This window comes from Rhagoletis zephyria, unplaced genomic scaffold, assembly GCF_001687245.7.
Source record: "Rhagoletis zephyria isolate East Lansing unplaced genomic scaffold, Rhagoletis_zephyria_1.1 Rzeph_scaffold_11887, whole genome shotgun sequence".
Classification (NCBI taxonomy): Eukaryota; Metazoa; Arthropoda; class Insecta; order Diptera; family Tephritidae; genus Rhagoletis; species Rhagoletis zephyria.
The window spans coordinates 1-11083 of record NW_016168962.1 but is presented as its reverse complement, the minus strand read 5'-3'; the positions used below and the strand labels follow the sequence as shown (position 1 = coordinate 11083).

General features: G+C 35.7%; 1 protein-coding gene across 1 annotated transcript; it reads right to left on the bottom strand.

The window, feature by feature from the left end:
- Positions 1 to 580: 580 nt before the first annotated feature.
- Positions 581 to 11075, bottom strand: Np (serine protease notopleural; the record flags this gene model as incomplete). Its single annotated transcript, XM_017633564.1, has 6 exons — positions 581 to 1392; positions 1459 to 1730; positions 2488 to 2640; positions 2717 to 2894; positions 9740 to 10222; positions 10349 to 11075. Coding segments are annotated over 6 exons (1977 nt in total), but the record flags the coding sequence as incomplete, so codon positions are not given.
- Between the last annotated feature and the right edge of the window lie 8 nt (positions 11076 to 11083).

The window sequence follows — 11083 nt, the reverse complement described above, 5'->3', positions numbered from 1 at the left end:
ATTTTATACTTTATTTGCAATAATTTAGACAATATTCGTTGATGAGTAAATGCGTTTAAACTTAGCCTTTCAACTTACAAACTAATGATTTGTGTTTTTTTTCGAATTTTTATTTTTAAAATTAATTTAGTATTTAATTAATAAATAACACGAATGTGAACTATGACTGAAATATGTTTTTAGAAAACATTTTCAAAATGTGCAAATTACATGCATAATAAAATTACAAAGTACAAAGTACATTATTGCAAATTATGTGAATATTTATAACTAAGTAAATTAAAAAAAAAAAAAATTGCTAAATATTTTAATATCGACTTACAAGTAAATTAATTTTATTTAAATACAGCATTGGGATATTTATTAACAACTATTTATAAATATATACAAAATATGAATAACACTAAGTGATTGTGTTTTGTTTTTTTTTTAAATTTCATGAACATATTCGTTAATTGTACACCCGTCTCATAAAGTTAGCACAATAACGCAAATAAACAATAAGTATCTATGCATGTAAAAATATGTTTAAAAAATATATATTTTTTTTTATCGAAAAATGCTAACAAATGCACGCAAGTATTGGTTGGATGGTTGATTTATAATTTGTCAACAACATACTTTTTATAAGAGACATAATGACATAAAATTATGATTAAATGAATATTTTGCAGCAAACATCACATTTGTTTTTGTTTTTGTTTTTTTTTTTTAATTATTTATAACTAAAACTATTTCTTTAAATGCTTCTTGCGGTCGTGATCTGAAACGTTTTGTGGAGGTGCAAGTTGATACAAGTCGTTGCTTTGATTATAAATGGTTAGCTGCGAGGGCACATGGTGAAGCGCATTCCAGCAAATGGGGATTATAACCAAAGCACGAGTTTTTTCTCTATGATCCTTTTCATATTTGTAGTATGTATGTATATCAGTATTTTGAAATGTTTGTAAAAATTTACTAACTGAATTATTTTGAATACCTTTTACCACTTATTGCGAGTTAAATACTTCAAGAGTTTAAATATCGCGAATGTGGGTATTTATGTGTGCGTGAGCGATGTGAAGGTACATACATATGTATGTGCATACAAACATAGCTATTTGATCAAATATGAGCTAAATAAATCAAATATTCAAAATTCAAATACGAGTAATACAAAAACTAATTTTACGCTAGTTACAAGAACAATAACAAAGTTGCTCTGTCTGCTCGAACGTTTATACATTTTCTAGAATTGCAGAATTTGATTTATCCAATCTCTAAATTCAGAGATTCGCGTGTACACGCCTGGTTGATTGGCTTCAGCGCAGCCGATACCCCACGAGATGACACCGCCCAGCTGGAAGCGCTTATCGTCCTCACGTTGCAGCACCATTGGACCGCCGGAGTCACCTTAAGAAAGCAAGCGAGAGAAAGTTAGTTTCTGGTATTAAATATTCTTCAAATTTGTTAACTTACCTTCGCAGGAATCGTAGCCGCCCTTCTTCCAGCCAGCACAAATGAAGATGTGTGGTATGTGTTCGATGAAACCGGCCACTCGATACATCGATTCACAGATGGTGTTGTTGATCACTGGTACAGCTACCTCTTGCAACACACTCGGCAGCGGACCATTTTCGTAGAGTCTCCCCCAGCCGGTGACAAAGGCTGTTTGGCCGACAAAGTCAATGTCGCTGTTAGGCACACAAACGGGAATGATGTTGGGCTGGAAGACCACCGGCTCATAGAATCTGAAAAATAGAAAGTCGTGCGATGGATTGTATTAAAATTATATACGTTGTGTTTAACGGCATCGTTACTTTTATCGATTTTTTCGATATTTTTCTTTATAATTGTATCAGTATATTTATCGAAAGTTAAATTTCTATCGACTTATTTATTGAAATATTATATTTTATATGTTATCGGTGCAGACGTAACTATCGCTATAATATGTATTGGAGTTAATAACCGAAATGTGTATAATTATCGATATTTTTATCGAATTATTTAAGATTATCGTATCTTTATTGCTTTCGATTCTATTTAAAAAAATTAGTACCGAAATAATTTTCGATATAGATTTTTATCGATTTTCTCACTGATATCTAAAGCATTCTAGATACTAAAGGAAAGTTTTATCAATCGATTTCATTTGTTTCATCGATTTTGTTTGTCGATTATTTTCTACATAACTATGCAAATGATCGATAACGATATCGATATCCAAGTAGATGGACGAACGACTGAAGTGCAATGTTGAACTCGTCCAAAATCGCTTAAAAGCTTATACTAGTGCCAATCAAAAAGAATAAGATCGCTAACGATGTGGTAGTTGTTATAATAATCGACACATGAATGATTATTTATATATTTATCGATATTGAAATGCAAATTTCTATGTCACTAAGTGCTTAGGAACCGTATACGAAATTTCGATGTGAAATAACCAGTCTTTCAGTTGGGTAAATTTTGAATTCGTCCCATTTCGTCATTCCCACCACTCACCTAAGTAACGCCAAATCGTACTCAAAAGTTCGCGCATCGAACTGCGGGTGTGAAGCCACAATTTGTACGCGTCGTTCCTGATAGCCGTACGGCTCTTCTTCTTCCGCTAAATCATATTCGCCCATGCGCAGCAATAAGTCGGAGGGTGGTACACTGAAAATCAAATAGAGAAACGAAAATCATTGTAATTAGAAATGTCTTCCATTGAGTGAAATCAAAACGCCATTACTTCTCCACACAGTGCGCCGCTGTGATGGCCCAATTTTCATTCAGCAACGCTGCTCCACATTTATGCAGATAAGTTGATGTGCGCCATTGTCGCAGCGATATTTGCCAAGGCCAACGTCCGAAGGCGGCATTCGATCCGCCGACAACACGTGGTTCGGGGAACATGCGGCGACCACAAACTGTAAATAAAAAAAGTTTAGAAATTTTAATAATTCGGAAGCAACGTTTAACGTTAAGAAAACAATTAAAACTAAGAACTATACTTTTAAAACTATTTTTTTTTTTGTATAAAAATACAGCCAAATATTAAGATTGAGTTTAAGGAGAAGATGAGGCTTAAGATGAATATGAATATGAAGATGAAGGTGGAGATAAGAGATGAAGATTTAGAAGAAGATGAGAGTGAAGATAAAGATAAACATGAAGATGAATACGAAGATGAAAATGGATATGAAGATAAAGATGAAGGTAAATATAATGATAATGATACAGATAAGGGTATGCTTATAGATGAAGATAAAGAAGAAGAAGCGGTTGGAGACGAAGACTGAGATGACGATAAAGGCGAAGATTAAGATGATGTTAAAGATCAAGTTCAGGACCAAGATTAAGATGATGATCAAGGTTAAAATTAAGATTAAGGTTAGGATTAAGATTAAGATAAAAATTAAGATTACAATTTAAATTAAGATTCGGATTAAGATTAAGATTTAGATTAAGATTAAGGCAAAAATGAAGATTAAGGTTAATATTAAATTAAGAGTAAGAATAAGACTAAGATTAATATTAAAATTAAGTATAAGATTTTGATTAAGATTAAGATTAAGATTGAAAGTAAGATTAATATTAGGATTAAAATTAAGACTAAGACTAAGATTCAGATTAAGATTTAGATTTAGATTACGGTTAAGGTTAAGAGTAAATTAAGATGACATTAAGACAATGATTATGATTAAGATCAAGATTAAGATAACGAATAGATTAAGACAAGATTAAGATTAAGATAAAGATTTAAATTAATAATAAGATTAAGATTAAATTTAAAATCAAGACTAAGATTAAAATTAACATTAATAATAGGATTAAGATTGAGATGATGATTAAAATAAAGATTCAGATTGAAATTTAGATTTAGATTAAGATTAATATTAGGATTAATGTAAAGATTAAACTAAGATTATGATTCACACTAAGATTATGATTAAAATTAAGATCAAGATTAAAGTTAAGATTAAATTAAGGTTAAGATTAAGACTAAGATTAAAATATATGTAGATCTAATAAGAAATAAAATAAGTTATTTAGAATATAAGAACACGCATTACGGCCAATTTATTCGACGCAGCCGAACCACTTCTTTGAATACCTATTCAGTGGTGCGAAATCTGAATGAAATTAGGAAAAGTATCGCGTTCTAGAGCATATAATAAATTTTTCATCCATAAATAAAATATATCAAGTCAGAACGAGTGTATGATGCTATAAACCCAAGATGAATACCGCCTCAGGACGCGTCCATTTTCCTGCATGGCTTACGACGATAATGCAATTTTAAACACTTCCAATTTGACCTGCTTCCACAAGCGTAAGCCAACACTTCGCATACTTTTTAATTTTTTCCTCATATCTACATACATACGTACAAATTTATGTAAATATACTGGCAAGTACACATGTGAATACGATTAAGTTGATGCTTTTACTGACTGTGGACAACATTCTACAGGCAAGCAGCATGCCACATGCCTCCATATTGTAGAGATGTTTTTTTTTTGTTTTTACATGCGCAGCTGAAGAGGCCAAAGTGTCGACGAACAGCCAGACAGAACGAACGAACACATGGCAAACCGTTGCCATTTCATAATCAATTAACCTTATCTGCAGCATTAAAGATCGCAAGCAACAGAACACCGTCGTAGCCTGGTTTACAGTTAGCGCGAAGGAGCGGAGCGAAAAGTAAAAAAAAAAAATGAATGCAAAAAAAAAAAACGAAAAAGAAATTTTTTAATTTGCTTTGCAAATGTGCCATCGTCAGTGGTCAGCCGTACAGGAGTGTTGCCAGTGATTTTTTGCATTTTTGCTAAAGATTTCTACGGCGCGCGAGTGCGTGTCAGCAGTGTTGGTGATCTGTGTGCCAGAAATCAAGCAAGTCTTGCGGGTCAAATGTGCGTGTAACACACACATTCCTCCAATTCATATATGTATGTATTATCGCATGCTTTGCATTCACGCATACAATTAAAGCCAATGCTTCGAGCACCGAGCATAACCTCCTTTTTGAATTTTACAACAACTGCGATGAGCATGCGCCATCGTCAACCAATCAACCAACCAACCAATCAACCAACCAACCAACATGCCAAGCAACAAAGCGAACCAGCGACTGACTGACCGATTTGTATTTCCAGGCAATTATCGTGATGCATGCGGACCGTCCGCCAGCTGTGTGTATTTATGTTGAATGAACGTGGCGGATACAGCTATTTGCAGAGAAAAGACAAACGACTCAAATGCAAGACAGCCGTGTAATCTGTGCGCGGTGGACAATCAAAGGCGCGTTGATGTTGGATTGCTGATTTAATGGCTGCAGCTATACGCAGCGGCATAAAACGCCATCGTTGTAGCAAGTTACATGGGCGCAGCTATGCAGAGCGGAAGGCGTGGAGGTGCTTTTAAAGCTGAACAGGTTGGCTTCTACTGCAAACATTTTGTTGGATTGAATATAGCATTTTGCCGAAGACTCTGCAGAATGCCCAAAACATGGCTGGTCAAAGTCAAGGTTTATTGGACCATTTTAATAAAAAGCAAGTCGTAAAAATTCTTTAAGTCTTTGCTGTTTTTATTAGTACTTTTTATTACCGCTACACGATATTCAGAGAAATTTTGAAGGTTAAGAGTCGGTTCGTGAAAGATCAGGACTAAGGGCAACGACACTATTCCATATTATATTTTTCGTTAATATCTGCTGTTGATGAATTGGTTGGTACGTGCCTACTATTCAGTTGTTATGGTTTTTAATTTCGAATTGAAATACCAAAATATGTAAAATTGCTTGCCATTGATGTCATCCTTAGGCAGCCAAGTTAAGTTTCTGCTGTGGAAAAGTTTTATTTAAGCCATTTGCTATGAGTAAGCGGCTCGTAAGTTGTGTGCAAGAACAAAATCATAAACCAAAGACAGCTTAAATTACCCAAGAGTGTATGCCAGGGAAAGGAAGTGGACAAAGAGTCACCATTTTGTAAGCATACCGCCTTCAATGCACCCTGGACCATGAGGACTTTGCTATTTCGCCTGTTGTAGTTTTGCCCCAATTTTCATTGAGCTGACTTGACTGCCATCTATTTAGGTGTGAACCGCAAGTGGTCGCGCTACTACGTATTCCCAGCCCCGATAATATTGTTTCAAGGGTCTTTTAATGGAAAGCAATTTTATATCAATAGTCGCAATGGCCGAGTGAGCAAAGTACCGGTGTGTCGTTCGAATTTTGAGAAATAAATTTTTTCTTCTTTTTTTAATTATTATTATGTAATGTAATTTTCTTTTAATTTTTAGATTATATTATTTTAACAAGCAAAATATTTTTTCAATTCATTTACTTTTTAGGAGTCTATTTTAGTTTAATAAATATTTAAAAAATTTTATTTTATTTTTAGTGTTTTTTTTAAGAAAACTATTTTTTAAATTTCATTTTGTTCAGAAAACTTATTGCTAAAACACAAACAGAACAGCCTCCTCGTCCAAAAATCTTTTAATTAGACGTACAATGGACAAAAAGGGCTTTCTAGACACATAGTTGCCAGAATTGATAATAGTCTTACGAAAGACTTACATATGTCTTTAGAAAAACTGCGGTAAATTGAAAGAGAGTTTCCATAATGGATCTTTAAATTTAATGTTGATGGAGAGCTCTTGGCGGAAGACCTTTGCTCACTACTCCTTCCCCCAGCCTCCGCGCTTTCACGTTAATTCAGGATTCTATGGAAACCTGCGAAATTTTTTTTTGGTGTCCAGGGTTTGAGCTCTAAGAGTGCAATTTTGCCGATCCTGATTCAACTCAGAGGTGCAGAATTTTGACTTAAATTTCAACCGAAATTATGTTTTGTGTGAGGTTAGGCGTCAGAGCTGTAATGGTCGACTCTACTAACAACACTATTCACTCTAAAATAATGCAAGGCTGACATCAACACTGACAGGGTATGGCTATAAGAAGTATGCTCAGGTTCAGTGGGTTCGTTCCCATAAATGAAAAGCTTGCCATATACTGAAGGAGAATTACCATCTTAAGAAAGATATGCTGAAACCAAAGAGCAATGCTAGAAGGAACGTACGCGACCAGGCATGTTTAAAAATTTGGAAATATTGCTGTTTAGGTCAGTTAAAATTAAGTCAACCTCAGCACGAAATCTTGTATTTTTTTATTCAACGCCAATTTTCTGTTTTCTGTTTGCGTGCAACTTCTAAAACTAGTTCCACTTGCAGTGCCAAACGTTGCCTAAATGACAGCAACAATGCGGCTAATAAAGAAGCCTCCGCAGTACAAAAAAAAAAAAAAAACAAAGCCAGTGGAAGACGAGTCGTTAAATAAACGCAACCTGCAATTTGCTACCAACAAAGTCAGCAATAAATAGCAGCAACAATCAACGTATCGATTGCACTTTAAGAATGCCTATTACAGTTGTTGCTGCAATTTCTTGCAACAAAGTGGCGCTGCCAAGCAAGCAAAAGTACCAAAGTGCATTGCATCTCCGCTAAACACAAAAGGGCTCAAGCGGCAGCAGCAACAGAAATGCGCCAAAAAGCAGAGGTACAAAACCCGATTTGCAGCAGCAAACAAAAAACGCAAACGCAAACGCAAACACAGTAGACGACAAGTTCGCTTGATCTTACAGCAAGCGCTTTTGACATTCGGCATGCAGCATGCGGCAGGCTTATAGCAAATGCTTGTCTGTGTAAATAGACTAAAGCGCAGCACGATTGCTGGGCTCGACCTTGATGTAGACCTTCAAACCGTTCTATGGCGTAGAAAATCAAGGATGACAAAGAAGTCAGTGACCCTTCTGTCTTAAGCTTTTCGCTTCGACAAAGTGCATTCATATGTATAGGTACTTATTACCCTACAAGACAGCTGAGTATCATATGAGTACTCATATTATCATTATCCCTAATCACAAAAGTGCTTATCAAAGTCCTCATTTTCGTTCAGGCCATGGGAAAAAATTGAGTACTTTCCCCTCAATGTTGTCATCAGAAAGTCCTCAGTACTAATAGTCAAACTACTCATTTATGCCGTACTACAAAAACAAAAGTGTAAATGTGTGAGAATTTTTGCCTAAAGTGCTCAGCAATGTCTTGTAGGGTATGTGCGCGTATAGAGAGGTATGTACATATGCACACATGTAGTAGAATGTCGTTTTGTATGTTTATCAATTGCAGCTGTTCAGTGAGCGTTCGAAGGCACACTCATCGCACGAATTTCATGTCGCAGCGTTTGACTCACTCAAATGTCAGCTTGAGTTATTCGCATTCGTAATGGTGTAAATGAATTTCAGTGTCATTACTGTTTTTGCTTTTTTGTTTTTTATTTTAATAATCGGCTTTTGATACAGAAACAGTTTAACGCAGTAAACTGTGTTAACCTTTTGTCCAATAAATACATATCAATTCGATTTATTTGGTCATGAGGGCTTAGATGGATTAATGGGGCAATACTTTTTGCTACTAATCAGGTTTTTATAGGCAGTAGTATTTTAGAAAAGCTGTGTGACAATGGCGTAAAAGCTTAGAATCTTTAGCAAAGTTACAAGTTATGTAATAATAAAATGGGTTAAGATGGAAATCTGGTAACAGACGGGAAGAGACGACATTGGTGTGTTTAATGAAAAATAATAAAATAGTAAGTCGAAATTCACGCACACACACTCGACCAAGAAGAGGTGAGAAAATTAACAACAGGACTCCAAAATTTCAAAAATATGGTTAATTGAAAAAATTATTTTAAAAATTCAGTGCAATGAATAATGATATGAAATAAAATAGAAAATTCTGTGGAATTAAAAAAAATAAATTTTTTTTTTTGCAAGAGGACTAATAGGTATGGAATATATCTATTTAAAATTTATTCCTTGAATATCCTTGAAGATTTGAAATAATTATTTTTGAAAAAAATTGCATGTTATGGACTAACAGACACACGAGCACATCCTCGAATTTCACCCTTCCAAATTTATTAGCTTAAATATTAAAATTAATTAAATGGACACTTTCAATGCCTATTCGTCCTTGGGTACTTAAAGATTTAAGTTTTATAAATTCTATAGATTTTTCCCTTTCATTTGCTATTACTATTTTGCACAGATTTTTTTTTTAATTTTTTGAATGAATCTTATTTTAAAATTTCAAAGTCCTTTAAAAAAGATTCTGACGTCAGAGAGAGAAACTAAAAACTCAGTTTCACTAAATCTTACGCATATCCATATCGTGATGTATATTGATAGCTTCGTATGTTTAGAAATTTTCTGGTTTTTGTTGCACAGTGTAATCATATAAAAACTCCTTGAATTTGTTTGCCTAAGTTCAGCCGGTGTTGGCCTTGAGCTACTGCTGTTACCTTATTATTTTTTGCTTAAAATAAAATATGATTCTGATTCTGATTGTTTGCCTAATATTATTTCTGCGACTTTGTCAACTTTGCCGCGCTCGCTATTCTTCTGGAGATTTTTAGCGATCAAAATTTTTCAAATTTGCTTCCTTCTCTGCAATTTACATTAAAAAGGTAATACAAAAACATAAAGATTCAAAAAAATCGTGCTCAAAAAATCTCTTCTAAATTTCATTAAAAAAATAAATTTCATTAAAAAAATAAATTTCTTTCTTTCGCCTATTTAACGAAATGTATCTATATACATATGTATGCCTGAATGAAAAAAATGTGCTAAAAATGTTAACTAATTACTTAAAAAATAAAACTTCAACGAAGATATCCTTTATTAAAGATAAATAGTTTCAGATTGCCATAAACACTCACTTTGTCGGTAATCCATGCCTTCCAGGGTATTAGCCGGCGCCGATGTCGTTGTCATCAGTGTGCTATTAAAATCTTCGGTGCTGTACTCTGTGGTGCCAAAAATGCCAGTGCCTGTTGTAGAGAAACCTTCTGTGCTGAATTCCGCACTCGTCGTAGAAGAAATATCCGCCAATTCGATAGGTGATTCCGTCGTTGATGTTGTTGTGGTTGTAGTTGAAGTGGAAGTGGAAGTAGTTGTAGTTGGTTTTGGCGTGGTTGTAGTGGTAGTTGTGGTTGTGCTTGTAGTTGGTGTCGGTGTTGTCGTTGTAATAAGTACAGGACTTTCTGTTGTTTTTGTGGGCTTCGGCTTTGGCGGTCGCGTGCTCACAACCGATGAAGGACGTTCCGGCTTGGGCATTATTGAGGTTATGTTGCTCATTACTTCGCTAATACTGGTCGAAACGGATATGAGGGTGCTGGTGGCAGGCGGTGTTGTTGTAAAAGCTGGTGAGAAAGACAAAAATATAAAATATTTGAAGTTATTTTTTATTCCTTTTGAATTAAATACTATTTATACTTGAATACCGTTGAGGCTCCTGTAGATAACCTATTTCCTACTTAACCACTTACTTGTTTCATTTGCTCCGCTCATCGTTGCCGTAGTTTTATTGCTAATTTCCTGCTCAAGAATAGTTGGTTCTGGTGCCCATTCAACGGTTGCATTCATGGTGGTCGGTTCATTGTCCACATTCGTCCACGTTATCAGACCAGGCGTTAGGGTCGTCATTTCAACAAGTGGCGGCTCAACTTTGGCAGCTTCTGTGGTGAGTGTTGCCGACTGTGGTGTAGTGCTGCTAATGGGTGCAATTGTGGTTGTAGTTGTTGTGGTACTCGTTTGTGGTTTCGGCGTAGTTGTTGTGGTGGTTGTTGTAGTACTTGTTGTTGTTGGTTTCGTTCTTGTGGGCGGCGCTTGCATAGTGCTTGGTCGCTTTGTGGTGACGGCCGCAGTCGTTGTAGTTGTTGGCGCCGGTGAAACCGTTGTAGGTCCTACCCCCGCTGTTGGCTTGGGCACCTTCACAATCTCGGCTGTAGGTTTAGGTCGCGGTTTCGGCGCGTGTGTCGTCTGTGCCACCGTTTCATTAGGCGCTGGCACTCGGGTGTTCTGTACTTCGGTGGGTTGTTCGTCACTACTTATTGTTGGTGCTGGCGTCGTTGGTGTGGGACGTCGATGTATTGTGGCACTCGGTGCGCTTGCAGTGGACGTTATATTCAGCAGAATGGGTTTAACCGCTTCATTGGCATCGCTATCCACTGGCCGTCTGGTGGGTTTCGAACTACCCGTTGGACGTGGCTTACTTTGTGAGG